Source organism: Phyllostomus discolor, chromosome 7 (genome assembly GCF_004126475.2).
Source record: "Phyllostomus discolor isolate MPI-MPIP mPhyDis1 chromosome 7, mPhyDis1.pri.v3, whole genome shotgun sequence".
In the NCBI taxonomy this organism is placed as follows: Eukaryota; Metazoa; Chordata; class Mammalia; order Chiroptera; family Phyllostomidae; genus Phyllostomus; species Phyllostomus discolor.
In genome coordinates this window covers 11,285,793-11,304,152 of record NC_040909.2, presented here as the reverse complement: position 1 = coordinate 11,304,152, position 18,360 = coordinate 11,285,793, and the positions used below count along the sequence as shown (strand labels likewise).

Here is an 18,360-nt window from a genome sequence, read left to right as displayed (position 1 = left end):
ACGTGTGAGCGCACTTTACAGGAGTTTTCTGGTGTGCAGGTAAAGAGACCACGGGACTTAGTCTTAGGATCTTTATAAAAACCCTCAACCGAGGGCCGGCCAGAGGGTGGAGAGAGCTGCAGTGTTGTTCCTAACGAGGCAAGCACAGACCCAGGGCCCGGAGAGGCCCCAGGCAGGTGGCCGCGCAGACGATAAGTTAGAGCTGAAGGCAGCGTGGGGCCTCGAACTCCGAGCTCCGAGCGGGAGGTTGGAGCAGCCGCACCTGCCCTGCCCCAGGACGCGGACAGAGGCCTGGCTCATCTCCGGGCCTAGTCCTGGAGGGACACCTTCACAAAGAGGGTGGCGGATGGGTGCTGGTCTCCGTTCTTGGACAAGAGGTGGACGTGGCGGTATCCTGGCAGGCGAGTGGGCGGGGAGGAGCACACAGAGAGAGAGAGTTCCTGTAACTCGGGGAGGATGCTTCAAGGGGCAGCCACCCCAGCCCGAGAGAGGCCAGGCCCTGCCTGCCCCCACCCTGCCATCCCCCGCACCTCGACCAACACGCACCCTGCTTGAGGCTGTTCAGGGGGATGGTGCTCTGGCCAATGAAGTCATTCTTGGAGGAAGCGTCGTAATCCTCCACCACGAAGCGCACGAGGGCCAGCTCCGGCACGGACACCTCGAACTCAAGCTCCGTGTCCCACCAGGGGTTGAAACCTGGGGGGACAGGCATCACGTCAGCGGCACCAACACCATGGTGGTGGCAGCAGCAGGCCCTGCCCAGAGCCAGCACGCACCGTTATTGGTGACCACTGCGGTCTGGCGGCTGGCCACGTCCCGGCCCACGCCGTGGACCTCCACCGTCACCTTGGGGTCTACGATCGAATTCTTATTCTTATTGACTTTTGGCAGCTGCTGCCCTGTGATGACCTGAGGGAAGGCGACGGACCATTAAGGGTTCGGGAGTGGTAATGAGGGGGAGGGGAGGCCCAGGGGATCCTGCCCCTTCGGTGGCCGGCCATACCCTGATACTGAGCCGCTTCGGCGTCCACCAGGGCCCCTGGGCCAGGTTACGTGGGTTGAAGGCGGAGCTGGGGTCCCGCAGGAAGGCCGGCTTCAGCACGTACCCGCAGGCCCCATTGTCCTGGAAGCGGCCCTGGTACACGTCCATTTCCGCTCCAGGTGTCTGGAAGTTCAAGGCCACTACAGGTAGGACAGAGCAGGCACAGGCTGTGGGCTGGCTTCAGGGGCCCTAGAGCCCAGCCTGCTTGGGGCACACGAGGGCTTTGAGTGGCACGGTGAGGCAGAAGCAGGGTCCGGTACCAGTCCAATGCCTACGGCCCTTCTCACTGACCCGGCACACCAGCCTCACGTTCCATTTCTGGCGCCCGAGTCCAAAGGACTAGCGGGCTGCCTGTGGGGTTCCGGACGCGGCCTTGCAGGTAGGCGGCTATTTCCAAATCAACGTCACCTGCTCCTGAGCCCACGGATCCCTGCATCCAGCCCCGCTTGGGTCTCCGCAGGCTCCTACTCCCCGGCCCTCCGGACTGAAACCCTCCTCCAGGCCTCCTCCCAGCCCCGGCGGCCCGTACCGATCTGGCAGCCCCCGTTCCACATCTCCACGGGGCTGTAGTTGGAGGAGTCCGTTCTCCACCCCGCAGGGTAGATCCTGCTCAGGTGGCTCTCGTTGTGGCGGACCAGGCTGTTTCCTAGGGTGGGCGGGGGAGGGCCCGGGGCAGGGGGAGGATGGTCAGAAGTGGAGGTTTGCCCGAGTCCCTCCCACCAGCTCCACGGGTGACAGTGAGGAGTGCTAGCTCTGCCCAGGGGAGTGGAGCCAGGGCAGACCCCAGCCAGCCCCACAGTCAGAGAGCAGGCAGCCCCCCCCCCCAACCCCCGGTACAGGGCCAGCGCTCACCTGATTCCTGGAGCAGCCGGAGGATGCGGTTCTCGGAGAAGGACACCATCTCATAGAAAGCCTGCCCCGGGGTGCCGGGGCTGGAGAAGCCCCGGAAGTGGACGCTCTTACAGTAAATGACCATATTGGAAAGCTCCTTCACTAGCCTGAGCTTGTCCTCCTGGGGCCACGGGGAGGCCCAGGTTAGACTCAAAGGTTGGGGCAGGTGGGCACTGAGAGAGCCAGGAACCCAGGCACGGAGAGACAGGGAGAGGGAGACAGACAGAGAGAGGGGGGCAGAGGGTCTGAGTGGCAGCCACGGAGGATGGAGGCAAGGCAAGCATCCCACCGGATGAGAGGGGCGGTGATAGGGGAGGGCCCCGGGGCTGCCCTCCCCCACAGCTTCCCCTCGAACCCTGGGCTTGTGCTGCACTCGGCTCTTCACCGCCTCGTCCTCCATCTCAGCAGCCTCATCCTCATCTGACACGACAGTGGCCTCAGGGCCACCTTCCCCACTGAGGGGCAGGAGTCCCCCGAGCTTCTTCCCCTTCAGCAAGATCTTCCCCTTCAGTTGCTAAGGAGGATGGAGGGCCAGCTGGTCAAGGCCAAGCTGGCCTCCCAGCCAGACCACCTGCCCCCCCCACCCCGTCTCTGGGGACCCCATCCCACTGTGCACCTCAGGGGAAGGCAGGCTGGTGGTGGCACCTTCCAGCGGGCGGTCCAACAGCATGGAGCCCAGAGTTTCGCGCAGGTGTCGCGCCATCACGCGCTGCTGCTCCAGGCTGCAGTGGTTCTCCAGGGACAGGATGACGGGGTACTGGGACACCTGGAAGTCCAAAGACAGATTAGGAAGGGCCGGCCACCCCTAGCCCCGCCCCTCCTCACTCCCTACGTGCGAGGCCACCTTGAAGGCATAGTCCCGGATGGCCCTGAGCACGTCGCAGAAGAGGATCTTGGAGGTGAAAGTGTAGCCGTGGTAGATGATGGGCTCCTGGTTGGGGCCGTCCCAGCAGTCCAGCTCCAGGCAGCGGCAGCCTTTGCACAGCGCCCTGCGCAGAGACTGGGGCTAAGACCCCTCCAGGCCCGGCCCCGCCCCGCCCACGTCCCGCCCCCGCCCCGCCCCGCCCAAGCCCCGCCCCCGCTCGCCCCCAGGCCCTACCGGATGTAGGCTTCGGTGCTGCTGGGCCCCCTGAGCTGGTCTTCCAGCAGGTAAGTGTTGTGTGAGGAGGACACCAGGTAGTGGCTGAGCGGCTGGCCCATGTCCTGGTAGACGCGCCGGTGCGCCAGGTTGAAGGCGCTGCCGTCGGCCGAGAGCAGGTACATGAGGAAGCCGTCCTTGGTCATCTGCCTCTGGGCCTTGGCTGGGAGGGAGGGAGGAGGCGGGGCCAGTCAGAGCCCTCCGCCGGCCTGCCACCTCCTGGGAGGGACCCTGCCGCCTCTTCTGTCCCCCACACTGCGAGGCCCCTGAGGACAGGACCTCACCTCCTGCTCCTCCGTGCCTGCAGGCTGAGCCCCCTCTAGGACAGGGCCCTGTCTCAAAGCTGGGCCTGGGGTGGGCATCGGGAAGGAAGGGGGGAAACTGTTGGCCTTCCCAGCCTCCTGTCTCTCTTTCCTGCGGGAGGGTCCCCGAAACCCCGTGAAGGTGGAACTGAGAGGCAGCGGTGCAGGAGCCCTGTCTCCTACCTGCCTGCTTTCGTGGGGCACACGAATAGGCACCCAGGCCCTGCGGCTGGATGAGGCGCCCCGTTCCTGCAACTCCCTCCTCTCGGGCTGCAGTCCCCCCAAGAGTCTCCCAGCCCCGTGTGGCCCCGGGACTGCCCGTGGCAGGCCCCGGCCAGTCCCTCACCTTTCTCGCTGGGCTCGTAGCGCTCGATGAGGGACAGGGCCAGCGCAGGCCCCGCCGCCTCCTCCCGCTGCTGGTGCTGCAGGAACCTCACTAACTGATCCACCGACAGGGTCTCCCCTGAGCCTGCAGCCTCCGCGAAAGTGCGGTCGATCTCCTTCCGCTGGGTCAGCATCTTGTAGAAGGCCTCGATCTCCTCGTCCTCCAAGGAGTCTGTCTGGGAGTGGTCACATTCCTGCAAAGCCAGGACAGCCGGGTGGGCAGGCTCAGAGCAGGCCCTGGCCGCGGGTCCGGGACCCTCACAGCCAGGGCTCCCTTCCGCCTCACCCTGAAGATCTTGCGGGCGTAGCTGTCATCCACCTGGATGTTGAGCTCCTTCAGGAAGTTCTGCAGCTCCTTGAAGCTCATCTTGTTATCCTTGTTTTTGTCAGCTTTTCGCAAGCAGGAGTGAATCCAGCTGGGCAAGCAGTAAGGAAAGAACCTAGGGACCCAAGTACCCCCGAGGCCCCAGCCAGAGCCGAGGTTCGAGCCCAGTGTCAGGTTCCGGGCCCAGGTAGACTGAGCCTACCTGTACACACAGCTCCCTGCAGGCCTGACTTGCCGGGATCCGAATTTCAGGGGCAAGACCCAGTGGCCTCTAGAGAGGAAATGTTACATCCTAGTCCCCGGCCTTTTTTCTGTTTGCTGGCTTTGAACACTTTCAGATTTAAAAAAAAAAATTCTTTCTATAAAAGGGTGTGTTGTAGACAACTTAGAAAATGAAGAAAAATACACAAATCCCCCAGAGACCCAGGGATAACTCTGTTAACATTTCAAGGTATAGCCTCTGGTTTTTCCATACACAGGTGTTAGCCACCTTGACTACAGCACTTGAGGCTTGTTTTATAGGAAATAACAAATTTCAAGCCACTGATCCCATTATCGTGACGGGGCACCTAAGCCTCCATTTCTCTCTTAGCTCTATCCCCTCCCCTCGGCCTTGACCCGGAGCACTGGATAGTTACAATGTCAGAGACTAGGTGTCGCATTGAAGCAGGAGACTGCCCTCAGCCTCCCCACTCCAGGCTGGTTATAGACGGGGAAGAGGGGGACATCGAGGGGCTGTACCTCCCCTGCTTCCCTTCTGCTCTGGACTGAATTGTGTTCCCCCCAAATTCATGTATTGAAGCCCTACCCCACCAGATGATGGTATGTGGACATGGGGCCTTGGGAGGTTTCGATGAGGTCATGAGGTCGGACCCACGTGGTAGAACTGGTGCCTTTATAAGAAGAAACACCGGAAAGCTTGTTCTCACCTTGCTCTCTCACACGCATGCGCTCTCTCTCTGCCACGTGAGGACACTGAGCAGGCAGCCGACCGGAAGCTGGGAGGAGAGCTCTCACCAGAACCCAACCCTGCCGTCACCCTGATCTTGGACTTCCAGCCTCCAGAACTGTGAGGAAATTAATTTCCGTTGTTTAAGCCCCCCGGCCTGTGCTATTATTTGGTATGATGGTCCGAGCTGGGTGTCTTCCATTCTTCCAGTTTGACCCAGGGACATCCAGAGCCAAGTATCCCCAGGCTGGGCCTGGTCCCACTGCCACGAAAAGGATACTGCTGCAGCTTCTGCTGCTGGTCCATGTTGCCTGAGTGATGAATGATCTTGTGCAGACCCTGCACCCAGTGCTGGGCGTCAGCTGGCGAGGAGGCGATGAGGTCTAGGGTGTTGCGCTGGTTCTTGAAGACGATGGAGAAGCAGCGGTCCTCGGGCACGTCCCGGGCAAACTTCTCCAGGCCCTCTGTGCGGTGTCCCATCCGCACCTCCTGAATGTCCTCGATGGAGACTGTGAGAAGGGAATGGGAGCAGAGAGAGGCTTGTGGCCAGTGCCTGCCCAGGACGCGGCCAAGGCCGAAATGGAAGGGGGTGCGGTTTAGAGACGGAGCGCGGCTGGAGCTCAGGCACTGATCCAGCGAGAAAGGACGGGGCAGGAGGGTGGGCAAGGGGGTTCCGAGGAGGAAGACAGAGACGGAGCTGGAGAAGGAATGTGAGGCTCAGCCACCGTGGGCAGAGTGAGCAGAGACAGGGAGTGACACAGAGAGAGGGCCTGACTTTAGGGGGGACAGGCACCTGGGACCCCAGATCTGCTGCTTCTGTGCTGCAGGGGGCAGGGCCCCTGGGAGATGCCTGGGGCAGGGCAGGGCTCTCAGAGAGACCGTTCTGGAGCTTGGGGCCTGTGACAGAGAGGAGGCCACACCCCTTCCCGATCGGACTTAACTTTGGACCCGTTCTCCCCTCAGACAACAGGTGTCCACAACTCAGGGAGCCCCTTGGCAAGGAGGGTGCAGGAAGGCACTGAACCCTCCAGATCCCAAGAGGCAGTCTGGAGTATACCCATTGGGGGTTTGAGAGATGACATCATCGGGCCCTTAGGAGCCAGGGGGAGGGCCCTGGAGTCCAACCCACCAAGCCTTCCAAACTTCAGGGAACAGCAAGGCCCTGCCTCCCTCCCTAATCCCCAATGCACCCTCCCTGATCTCCCTGGGAGCCAGTCCCATCAGGCTCTGTGCCAGCCCTACCCCCCGGTCCTGAGCCATCCACATCCATCCGTCGTGGGTCCTAGACCAGCTCTGGTGGGAAGCCCGCCTGTCCCTCCTGGTACCTGCCCACACCCTGAATGCCCCAGAGCCTCCTGGCCACCTGCAGGCCCCACATGTGCCCGGCCTGGGCAGCAGGCTCTGCGGAGTAGTGCACATGGGCCCAGGGCCATCTAGGGTTCGGGGGATACCCCTGCTTAATCCCTCTGCCCACAGCCTCCTGTGTCCACTAGGCCCCGTGCCAGCTGCAGCTGAGCCAGGCTGGGAGCAAAAACAGGAAGCCCAAGCCCTGGAGCTGCCCGGCCAGCACCCCGACCCGCACCAGAGAGAAAGTCCAGATGCCTTTGCCACTGATAATGCCTTGTCTGCCTCTGGGAACCAGAGTTGGGGGTGGGGGTCGGGGCTGGTGGTGGCAGGATCAGGGGAGACTTAGAAATCGGGAAGAGAGGGAGCGCGAACCGGGGTGGGGGTAACCCACTGCTCCCTCACCTGACCTCAGTTTCCCTGAGGGCAGAGTACAGTTGGGGACAACAGTCTCACCCGCTCAGAGACGGAAGCAGCCAGTGGGCAAGCAGAGCCCAAGGCCAGTCTCAGTGGCTCTGACCTGGGAGAGAGCCTCTTTCAGCCAGGGTCCTCACCTGACACCCGTGACCCCGGACCTGTCGCCCCTGCAGCCGCTCCTGTCGGGGTACAGCCCCCTCACTCACATCCCTCCCTCGTCCTCGCCTCTGCACCTTTGCCCACCCTGGGTCTGCTGCGTGGAAGTCCCTTCCTGCCCCCCTGCGCACAGCCATCCCAGTACGAGGGGCTCATCTCGCCAGGGCAGGTCTGGAAAGGCCTGAGTCTCCCCTCCTCTGCTGCCCCCACGTGCAGCCCCAGCAGGCGCGAGGCACACACTGGGACCATTCACACAGACTGGCTGGGGGGCTCCCAGGAACCCCCAGGGCTCAGAGTGCAAGACACCCTGTTCCCACGGTGCCTCCACCCGCCAGCATCTAACAGGAAACTCCCTATCAGTACGGAGGCCAGCAAAGCGGCCTGGCTGGTGCCACAGGGGCAAGGTCAGGGTCACACCCCTGAGGGCGTTTTCTAAGCGCGCTCCAGTCTCCATCCCCTTGGACCCTACCCTGCTCAGAAGCCTTCCGTGGGCCACAGCCCCAAGGTACTGGCCCAGCTCTCCCCACCTGACCCTGTCCCTGTGTCCTGCCTCACCCCCGGCCCCTCCACAGGCCACAGGTCAGAGGCCACACCTTCTTAGGTTTCTGCCCGCTGTCCCAAGGCCTGGCATACCTGTCCTGGGGTACCCTCAGGGGGCTGGCCCTCCCCTTCCTCCTGTCCTCCTATCCTCCTGTCCTCCTGCTCCTACCTGGGACCTGGTCTCATTCCCCACAGGCCTGACAGTGAGCTGACCCAGCCTGCCCCCCTAAGCAGGTGAATGGGCGAGGGGTTTCCAGAGGTCTGGGCTCCGTGAAACCCAGCTGCAGTGACCTCTCTGCACTGTCCAATGCAGCGGCCACCGGTCACTGAAAGACCAATTCATTAAAAGTCACTAACGTTCCAAGTTCAGCTCCTCAGTCGCGCTAGCCACACTTCAAGTGCTCAGTGACCATGGGCGGCCGGCTAGTGGCAGCTGTACCAGGCAACACAGATACAGGACATGTCCATCAGCACAGACAGTTCTCTCGGATAGCCTTGGTCTGAAATGTTCCCACCAAGCACAAGTGCAGAGTAGGCCTCTCATTTTGCAGAATTTGGGGGCATTCTTGCATTAAGGGCGGCAGCCACCAGAGCTCCCTTCCTAAGACGCGGGAGGCTACACCCTGTATTTGCAGGCCTGAGCCTTTGGGACCCTGGGCCCTTCCTGAAGCTTCTGGGAAGCCCTCAGACCCACCCTCCCGGGGGAGCTACCCAGCCAAGGCCGCCCTCTTTGAGCCCTAGCCCCGCTCTCCCTGCGGTGGCCCCAATCCCAGGGAAGGGCTGCCTCCTTCCAGCCCCACCTCACGTCCTGGCCACTCGTACCCAGAAGTGCCTTGTCTGCCCCAAGTTTGGGCTGGCTTGGGCCTCACCACACCTGGAGGGCTAGTTGCCCAGCTTCCCTGCTTCCAACACTGCCTGCGCAGATACCTGTGAGTGCACATAACACTGTCCAGCTCCCTCCCTGCCCCTGAGCTGCCTCCCCTATCTGTGGTCATGGGTGTGCACCCCTCACCCCCAAAGCCTTTAGGGTCTCCATCCGTAGCCCTGGGTCCATGACTGCCCTCTCCAGCCCAGACCAGAGCTCAAGTTTAACTGACTCCTCTCCCAGACGCTGGCCAGCTTCAGTTTTCCCCCATCTGGTCCTGATTGCGTGACTGACCTATGCCCCACCAGGCAGGGACTCAGTTTCCCTATCTGTGATCCTGGTCCGAGACGGACCTCCACCCCCAGCCAGCATCGGTGCCCCCATCCACGCACGGGCTGCAGGCTCTGCCTCCTACCCCTCCGCCCCGGGGCACTCACACAGCTGGGACTCCGGGGTCCGCATGACCTTGCGGGACTCCTGCCAGATGGTCTTGCAGTCTTCCTGCAGCTTGTAGAAGCGCTCTCTCCGCCATGAGTTGGACTTCACCTTCAGGAGCTGGCTGCCCTTCAGCAGTGCCTGTAGGTCCTTGTCATCCTGTAGGCCTAGGGGGCAGAGCTGGTAAGAGGCCACCTCCTCCCGTGTTCCCAGCTGTCCCAGACCCCATGCTAGCCACGCCCACTTCCGGACCCTCTCAGAGCCCACTTTTCACCAGCCTCATCTTCAGCTCCCAGTTCACTTCTCCCTCCTTCAGCCGTGCCCCAACCTGCCCTGCCTCCACCACGAAGTCTTCTGTGACTGCCAGCTGAGGCCATGGAACCTCAGGGTGCCTACCCACTCAAGGCCAAACTTTACACAGTGACCTGTTACCCACAGCTGAGTGGACAGAGGGAGAGCAGCTAATCTAAGAACACCAGTCCCCCGGGGGCCAGACCCCTAGGAAGTAGCCCGGCTCCAAAGGCAAGTGGGGCCCCTCCTGGTCACACTCAGGGGTCGGAGTGACTTAAAGGAAGTTGGGACCAGAAGGTCAGGCAGAGCAGGAAAGAAGAGGGGCAGACCCTGGTGGAAATGGACTCCAGAGCATCACAGAGCACAACAGCCTCCCAGCTCCAGTGGCTATGGAGTCACCTGTGCCTACCCAGGTCCAGTGCCCCTCCTGACTGACTGTGTCACGTGGACAAGTGACTTCATGTTGCAGGTCCTCTGTCTATAAACCGAGGATTAAAAGAGCGTGCCCCTCAAAGGGAAGGTCTGAGGTTAAATGAGATGATAGATGATTCTGGAGAGGTCCGAGGTAAGAGCAGGTCTAGTGCTTGGTGTCAACACCGTGGTTACTGTGGGGCCCTTGTACCCACTCCTGCCACCCTCACCACTGCTGTCCCCACCCCTGACTTGGAACTGCTTGAGCGTGTCTTGATCCTTGCCCCCCAGAAGAGACCGATGAGCCCACTGCGGCCCGTGTCTGGCCTGCTGTCACGCCCCTGTCCCTCCTTGCCCACCCCATCTCTGAGAGTCCTGGGTCCAGGGCCCCTCCGGCTATAGCAGCCCTGAATCAGAGTGCAGCCCTTTCAGAATCCGGGGCGGGGCCTGGCCCAGCCTCACAGCGAGGACAAGAACCCTGGCGGCTGGGCACCCTCTCTTGCGGCCCTCAGAGACCCACGCTGGCCTGAGGCATGGGCTCCCAAAGATACGACGCCCTTTGTCCTACCAGGCCCAAGCAAGAGGCACCAAAGGGATGCTAGGCCTGGCTCCCCGGGAACCCTCACCCCCCAGCAGACCCTGTACCAAGTGCGATCAAGGAGAGACCCCCAACCTTAACAACCCATCGCTGTGATACAAAGAGATACATCCAACAGCTGGATCTGCCCACATCGCTCTGTATCTGTATCTACGTGTATCTGTAAATATTCAAGCCACGGGTCGTCCAGCAGCCAGCTCTGCTCAGAGCTAGTTGGCCGTCTCCCCTCATGTCTGACACCCAAACTAAAATTATGTGGCCTCGGCAATCTGTGTCCTCTGCTGCAGCTGAGTGGTGGCTTCGGGGACCGCGTGGGGCCAGCCTGAGGGGCCTGCGCCTCAGCCTGTAGGCTATTCCTTCCCGAGCCCAGATTCCCCAAGTCCTTATGGCCTCTGCCACTTTGTCTCTGTCTCCCCACTCCCTAGCCAGCCCCACGCACCCACTGGAGCCACAGGCCTTTCTGCACCACTTCCGTAAGCCTCAGTCACCACATCCTCTTTTCCCCGCGCCAGTCTCCGCTTCCAGCGGGGACAGAGCCCGGCGGTAGCACCCACTGAGGCAACTCCCTTCCCAGTCTGCGCCTCTGTTCCCCCGTTGGCGCCCAGTGAGAACAGGGTTGCAGGAAGTGTCTCTGAGCCTTCTCAGAGGTGACGTTCTGATGTGACCCTCCCCCACCTTTGTCCCAAGTCTCTCCATGCCAGGAGACCCCTCTGCCTTGCTGCCAGCTGCCCTTCAGCCCCAGGGGAAGCCCCAGTGGAGGGAGGAGGGGTCTCCGGCAGGATGTCCAATACTGTCGGCTGCGCCTGTGGAGCTCAAGACCAGAGGAAGGGGAAGGGTGCCCCCAGGCTGCCCGAGGAGACAGTCACCTCAGCCTCTGCTGGGCATCCCGCAGTCCTTGCTGAGGCTGAAGAGCAACTGAGAGGGGCGTCTTACACTTGCCCCCCCCCCCCACCAACCCCGCTTCCCAAACTGGGCACATATTAGGGCAAGCCACTGCCCACAGCAGAGATGGGGACGGGGCAGGGCTTGGAAAGTAGAAGGGTCACCCCACCCTCCAGTCCTGGAAAACACCGTGAGGAGATGACATGTTCATCCTGTCCCGGAGCCAGGCTGCGGCCCTGTCTGCAGCCAGGCAGAGATAAGCCCCCCGGCTGCCGACACGGCTTCTGGAACACAGACCTCCGTCCCACGGTGGGCATTGATAACCACGGCCCTCTGGGTCACTGGGAAACCTGGGAAGGCATCTCCACCCCTGGGCCTCATGGGAGGCCCCTTTGTTCATGAGGCCTCTGGGCCACCCGCCACACCACCCAGAAAGTATGGGTCCACCTCACCCAGCCCTGCTGACCTCGCCCAGCCCCACTGACCGGGCTGCAGCACCTTCTCCTGCAGAAGGATGGTGGTGAGAGGCCTTGAGCTCAGGGGCCCCTGGGTTGACTGACTACCCTGTGCAGGCCAGCTGCACCCAGCAAGGTGGCCCTGGGGAGGGGGTGCTGCAGGTGCTGCAGGTGCTGGTAGGAGGCTGAGGGGGATACCAGGAATCCTGCCCATGCACCCAGGGTGATGCATAATGGAGATGAACTGGGCTGGGGGCCCACAGCAGTGCACAGCCACACAGAGATAAAGTCACACACAGTCTGGAAGAGACAATGAGCCACCCAGTAATACACATTGTTACATGGAGTCACACACAGACACACCACATACAGTGCCTTATCATCATAACGATGATAATAATAGCATCCACCACAATAGTTAATATTTGAACAAGATACTGTTCTTCGCGCATGTATTTGGTCTCCCCGACAACCCTATGAGGAAGGCACTATCGCTATACCCATTTTACAGATGAGGACATTGAGGCTCAAGGAAGTTAGGTGGTAGAGTTAGGACTCAGAAGCCTGCCCACAGGGCCAGTGCTGGGAAACATGACTCGATGCAGCCACCACTCAACAGCACACAGCCAGAAGTAGTACTGTCAGAAAACGTGGACCACACACACGACATAACAAAATAACGGAGTCTCCTGGGTTACCCCGTCACATCTGTCATGCACAGTGCCCAGCATCACATGAGACCACACACTCTTGCAGATCATCTCACTGGATTACAGTCATACCAGTTCCGCTGCAGGCCACATAGCCAGCAGTGCCTCATTAATCTATAAAGTGAGAGGGTGGGGAGAGAGGTGGCAAGGAGCAGGAAGCCTTGGAGGGGCTGAAGAATATCCGAAGGGGTAACCAATCCTCCCCGGTACTCAGCAGGCACAGCCCATCCCTGCAAACACAGCCCCACAGAAGGTCGCACACGCACAGGAGTACTGAACAGGGATCGAAGGCAGGACCCTGAACTCAGGAACATATATATAGTCTGTGCCCTGCCCCAGCTGCCATCCCAGCCTCCACAAATCTCGGTGCTCCCTGCGACCCTTACCCATCCTCTGCCCATTGAGCGCCGCCACCTCGAGGCTCTGCTCCTGCAGGTAGAGCTCTCTGGAGTGGCTGCGGCTGCGGCCCCGGCCCCGCTGGAACTGCATGATACTCCGCAGTGCCCCTTCCACCCGCCGAGTCTGGCCCGGGACAATGCAGGAGTCTCCAGACGCCTGACAAAGCGGGGAGCAGGGGCCGAGACCGGGCGCCGGGACGCAGCTAGAACCCAGATGGAGGGGCGGGGCCTCATCCCTAGAGGCGGGGCGAGAGAGAAATCTGGGCTGAAAGGGGCGGAGCCAGGCCCACTGAACCAGTCCCAGAAGGGCCGGATTGACAACCCCTGGAGGCGGGGCAAGAGCGGAATCGAGGCGTTGGGGGCGGGGAAGGAGGAGCCAGGGCCAGGCAGCGGACTGAAACAAATCCATAAGCCAGGAAGCAGTTGGGTGGCGAAAACCAGAACCCAGAAAGCGGATCGAGGGCACAGCCAGAGGGAACTGCCGGGCCTGGGAGGCAGAGCCATACCCAGGAAGCCGAACCTGGGGAGGGAGCCTCCCTGGAAAGGCTGTGTTCGGCCGAGAGGGGCGGAACCTCGACTTTGGAGGCGGCGTAGGAGCGGGGTCCCGGCAGGGGGCAGAGCCTGAGCCTCGCTTCTAAACACCATCTGTGGGGCTGAAGGAGGACGCTAAGGGTTGGGCGAGACAGAGCTGAGGAACGGCGCTGTGCTGGAGGGCCCGCCCGCTGCGGCCTGGGCTGCAGAGCCCAGCGGTGAACGGGATGGAGCCCGTGCCAGACCATCTAGCCAACCAAATATTTTACCAAAATTACTCAAAGAATTCATTGTGACTCAGCTGGCTGCTGCCTCCCTGGTGAACCTCAGGCAGGCTTGTTTCCTTCTGTTTCCCCAGCTGAGTGGGTTAATTTCCAAGGTTCCGAATGCGAATGGAATTCTTGGGGGAGAAAAAAAATGCTGTTCTTCAAATGAGTTCATTAACGCAGGCTGGCTTTGATAAACAGATGAGGACGACTGCAACTTTATCCAAACTGTGCTGCCAGTGTGCTCAGGAACAGTGGGACCTTTCATGGCAGTTACAACTTCTCTTTCTTCACCCAGCGATTATTTATTGAGCCCCTACTGTGCGCCAAGGTCAGGACACCACCGGCTCCAAGCCTGACTCGCTCTCCTCTTACTCCCTGCCTCTGAATAGTCCCTCCATTCGCCCCGCTTCAGCTCCAGCCACCAGCTCTGACAGTGAGTCACTGGCAAAGCCGGTATTAGCACAGACAAGCAACAGTAATAAACCGAAGCACACAGTGACTTGCCTAAAGCCGTATCCCAGGGAGTAAACCGTGAGAACCTGTGTCAGTGGAGATGAGCTGAAACGTGGGCACAGACAAGTCATTCATTTGGAAAGGGGCGGGGTGGGGAGCAGAGTGTCAGGGGAACCTCCGTTTCAGAGAAACCATGCCAGGGTTTTCAACTGGAGGACCACAGGCAGAGACACATCTCAATGTGATTTGCTTCCCAATGTTTTTGTTTTGTGCCTTTAAAAACATGATCCTGCCCTGGCTGGCGTAGCTCAGTGGATTGAGCGCGGGCTGGGAACCAAAGTGTCCCAGGTTCGATTCCCAGCCAGGGTACATTCCTGGGTCGCAGGCCATAACCCCCAGCAACCGCACATTGATGTTTCTCTCTCTCTCTCTCTCTCTCTCTCCCTCCCTAAAAATAAATAAATAAAATATTAAAAAAAGAAAAAAACAACAAAAAAAAACCGTGATCCTGAGAAGTGGTCTGCAGGCTTCACCTAACTGCCAAAGTGGCCTACAGCATAAAAAAAAGTTACATCAATGTGAATCAGTGTGTGCATGTGTCGTGTGGGCCTGGAACCCCCCCAAAACAAAACTTTGAAATATAATTGAGGTGAGTAGGGGGCTGGCCACCCCAACTTGCTATGATGGTTCTGGAACCATTATCTCTTGGGGATATTGGCTCTTTAGCCAACCTGGAGCTCCTATGCCCGTGGGTGCTTTATCCTCACGTCTTCTGTGAAACGGGTATTATAATCCTGCAGGTGAAAAAACAGGCCCAGAGAGGCAAAGGGGTTTGCCGAGGGTCACGATATAAGGCAAAGCTAGGACTGGGGCCCAGGTCTCTGGGGACCAAGGTGAAGCCAGGTCCTTCCTATAGCCTGCCTTCTTCCACTTTTACAAATGCCAGTTCTTACAGCAGAGCCGGAGGGATTCGGTATAGGAAAAGTTAGTGGGGGGCAATGTGTTCAGTGAGCACAGAGCCCTAGGAGGTTATGTCCTTCCAGGCACATCTGGGGACCTGCTTGAGAAGCCAGAGCAGCCCTGGCCAGAGCGGAGAAAGCAGAGGATGTGAGTTAGGGGGAGGCTGGGGGCCTGGAACATCAGCCAGAGGGCTTCAGACTTGGGAAGGGGCCCTTTGATTCCCGAGTCCAGTTCTAGTCATTATCTCTGGCTAGGGACTACCTCATGGCCCACCCTCATCTCCCAAGGGACGAGGCAAACAACGCGCAGAGCATGGTCACTTGGGGGATGGACCTCCTGGGGGAACATGGCACAGGCTGGGTGCCAGGCATGGTTCTAATTGCCTTACGGGTATTACCTCATTTGGCCCTCACAGCAACTCTATGAGGTAGGTAGTGTCCTTATCCCCCCCTTTACAGACAAGGAAACTGAGGCACAGTGAAATCACGGGATTTGTCTGAGATGAAAAATCCAAGACATGACCCTGAAAATCCATGCCAGGAATTTCACCAGAATCCATGTCATTATACTACACTGCCTCTGCACACATTTGGGGGCGAGGACAGAAGGGACATTTCATTTCCAGTGGCCCCCATAGTTCACCAGGCCAACAGAGGGGGCCTTTCCGTAGCAGACCCCAAGCTGCTGAGCCAGAGAGCAACCATGCTCTCTGCAGCACGTGCCCAGTGCTTTGGGACCCGAAGTGCGAAAGGGGTACAGACTGTCTGATGAAAGTGTAGACAGCCCAGGGCAGCACAGGACAGTGACTACCCCGTGCCACCACCAGTTCCCCTCAACTCATTCTTGCTTCTCCGCCTGGTTTGCAGCAGGGACAAAAGGCAGTCAAGGGAAGTAATTTGGGGTGATGAACTAGAAGTGTCAGGGCCTCCAAGAAAATGGCCTGGGATTGTAGCATTCATGATAGCCCTGCAGGAAGGGCAGGACAGAGTCAGACAGGCGGGAGGCAGGTCTCAAACAGGATGGGCCAGGGTAGCCAAGCCCCTGCCACAGGCCTGGGAGGCGCTGGATGAGCCTCCGTGCAGCTTCCTCTCAGGGAAGATCCCAGGGACGCCAGGGCAGAGAGACTGAACAAGGGCACAGGTGCCTGAGGATGGAGCCCATTCCAACAGGAGCTGAGGCTGCAGCTCCCAGGCAAGCAGAGGGCTTTTAGGCGGTCTGACGTGTGAGGCAGGCCTGGCAGAGGCGGCAGTGTGCCGGGCAGACAGCACTAGCTGAGGGCTGATGACAGAAAGCAGAGGTCTCCAGTGCGGTCCTCTGAGCTGCCAGTGTCCTTCCTGCCAGGCTGGCGGGAGCACTGGAAGGAGGGGGGGATCCTATGACCCAGCTGCACGAGGTTGCCTCGAGGAGCCCAGGCTACTGGTACGAGGGTAACAGCTCTAGGCACTGAGCAAGGGTCTCTCTGGGCCTCTTGGACCACGTCTGGGCCACTTGGGAAACACTGAGACTGGCAGATGGAAAGAACTCTGAATTCCCCTGAATTCCTGGAGTTTCTAGTGGGCAGCTGTAGGGTTCTGCGTTTCTCTTTCCCAGCTGTTACTTCTATGTGTGGTTTAGAAGGATGGGTAGTGGGCACTAAAGTCTCTAACCCTAAGCGTCCTGGGAGACCAAGGAAGATACAGTGAAGCAGTGATTGGTGTGAGAGGGGCGGGGTTTGCCGAGCTGACAGATGATTAGAGGGTGGGGACAGCAGGGAAAGCTCTCTAAGAGTAGGTGAATCCCACAGGCTGGAACAAAAAGATGCCAGGTCCAGTTTGGGAGTCCCATCCAGCCATGAGACTCCCAGGCCCTACGGTCAGGAGCCCGCGGCTGCGCTCCCTTCTGGAGAGACAGCGTTAGGGCAAGGAGCCGGCCCCGTCTCGAGTCCGGGTTGCAAGAGACAGAGCTCCGCTGGACAAAGGGTGGAAAGGAAGCTCAGGCGTTTCCAGCTGAGACGTTGAGACTTGGCCCTGTCCCGCCAGGAGGGTGCGCGGACGGAGGGATCGGGCTGCCCCGCCCCGGGCATCGATGACTAGGACTTCTGCACCGGGCAGTTACGGAGCACCGGAGCACCCGAGCACCGCCCGACCTCCGCCAACCTCGCACACGTCCCGGCCCCACTCCCCACCCCTCCACCACACCCACGCGGCCTGACGCGGTCCAGGCACGCCTGAGCTTTGGGGAGCTTGGCCCGGACGGACGGGGTGACAACTCGGTTATCGTGGATGCTGGTTCCACCCCTCCTCAGTCTCCCTCCGTGCGTGTGCTGGACCCTGGGTCCCAGCCTTGCGTGACCGGGATAAGAGGGAATCCCGGAGGCTGAGGGGACCCGGGGAAAGTATTCAGGGAAGTCTTCAGACCCGCATCCCTGCCCCCGGCCCCCCGGTTAGATCTGGGGGACAGGACTGGAAACGCCCCGGGTGGTTCCTAGCAGTCCCACCCCAGTCCTGGGCCGAGATTTTCCCAAAGCAACAATAGGGCCGAGGGGCGGGCTCGGGGCGGGGCCAGAGGGCGGGCGAGGCGCTGGGGGTCTTCCGCCCGGAGCCGGGAAGGCTTTCTGCAGGGCTGGCCCACGCAGGGGCTCCCGCGAGCCAGCTGAGCACTCACCGTGCAGGGTCAGGAAGTCCCGGCCCGTGTCCATGCCCGACGTGCGGCGTGGCGGGAAGGGGACAGCGCGGCGGGAGCGAGGCGCCGCGGGACGCGAGGGCACGGCGACCAGGCGGGCGGCGCCGGGTTCGAGCAGAGTGCAGTGGAGACTCGAAGGGACTGCCTCTGGAGGAGGCCGGAGGTGGGCCCGGGACACCGCCCCACCCCTCTCCCCCGCGGGCCTGTGACCCCGCCCCTCGGGTCCAACCAACCCGAGGTCTCTCCCCGCCTGGTCTCGGAATCCCGGAGGGAGGGCAGAGGTAGAGGCTGGGAAGCCTGCCTAACACGGGCCCCTGGCGGGTAGACGCGCCCCGGCCAGAAATAGCCAGATCCCTCCCGCTTCCTCCACGGCTGCCACCCACAGCCACAGGCCCTGTCATTACCAAGGGCGGTGCAGCCCCACGCCCTGCCTGTAGGCGCCTCGCCGGGGTTGGGGTGATGATCCAAAGAATCTGGCGTCACCCTGGGGATGGGACAGCGTCAAGTCTGACGCCCAGCCGGGCTGCCTCGAAAGGGAGCCTCCGCGTCTCAGTGGCCAGCCGCCGCTCCCCGCAGGTCTGATGTCCCTTCCGCAGAGTGGGTGCCTGAGTCCCCAAGTCCTCAGAAAGGGGTTCCTGGGCCTGGTCTGGAGGAGAGCCCCTCCCCTCTCGCTGGGAAGTTTTTAACCCCAGGAGCGCCTTTGGTGAGGGTTGTGTGTGGGCAGGTGGGGGGGGGGCGGCGGTTGGAACTCACAGCAAGGGATGCAGGGACCCCACAGCCCAAACCCCTGGCGATCTGTGCGTCTGAGTGGCTGGCAGGTGTAGGGTCTGGGGTCCCGTGATATTCCCAGGGTCCATTCTTTGGGTAGCCTCCCATGGGGCTGTCTGGGCAAGGAGTCCCCATGTGGACCCCCCACTCCCACCCAGGTGTCTTGAGGCCAAACGCCTTTTTTA

At 60.8% G+C, this 18,360-nt stretch overlaps 1 protein-coding gene across 3 annotated transcripts; it reads right to left on the bottom strand.

Annotated features, from left to right (window-relative positions):
• Positions 1-56: 56 nt before the first annotated feature.
• On the bottom strand, positions 57-17,656 carry PLCD1 (phospholipase C delta 1). Of its 3 annotated transcripts, none has more exons than XM_028518786.2 (15): positions 17,390-17,656; positions 8,791-8,955; positions 5,312-5,540; positions 4,044-4,173; positions 3,720-3,951; positions 3,033-3,234; positions 2,778-2,922; positions 2,550-2,699; positions 2,289-2,447; positions 1,895-2,054; positions 1,572-1,688; positions 1,004-1,182; positions 777-909; positions 547-696; positions 57-394 (listed from the first exon to the last, which is right to left on the bottom strand). In XM_028518786.2, exons 1-15 carry the CDS (start codon positions 17,421-17,423, stop codon positions 309-311), a joined length of 2,271 nt encoding a protein of 756 aa, XP_028374587.1. In that variant the 5' UTR covers positions 17,424-17,656; the 3' UTR covers positions 57-308. The 3 variants fall into 3 exon arrangements, with proteins under 3 accessions (XP_028374587.1, XP_028374588.1, XP_035886404.1); XM_028518787.2 differs by lacking the exon at positions 17,390-17,656 and adding an exon at positions 12,522-12,734; XM_036030511.1 differs by lacking the exons at positions 57-394; positions 547-696; positions 17,390-17,656 and adding an exon at positions 12,522-12,739 and having other exon boundaries at positions 1,004-1,165.
• Positions 17,657-18,360: the final 704 nt, after the last annotated feature.

Bases quoted from the DNA above. Each gene is read 5' to 3' on its own strand.
- PLCD1 (XM_028518787.2), bottom strand. From the start codon at position 12,624: ATGCAGTTCCAGCGGGGCCGGGGCCGCAGCCGCAGCCACTCCAGAGAG. The intron at 910-1,003 runs GTATGGCCGGCC...GCCTTCCCTCAG, and splicing joins CGAAGCGGCTCAGTATCAGG to GTCATCACAGGGCAGCAGCT. The intron at 395-546 runs GTGCGTGTTGGT...CTCGCCTGCCAG, and splicing joins CCTGAACAGCCTCAAGCAGG to GATACCGCCACGTCCACCTC.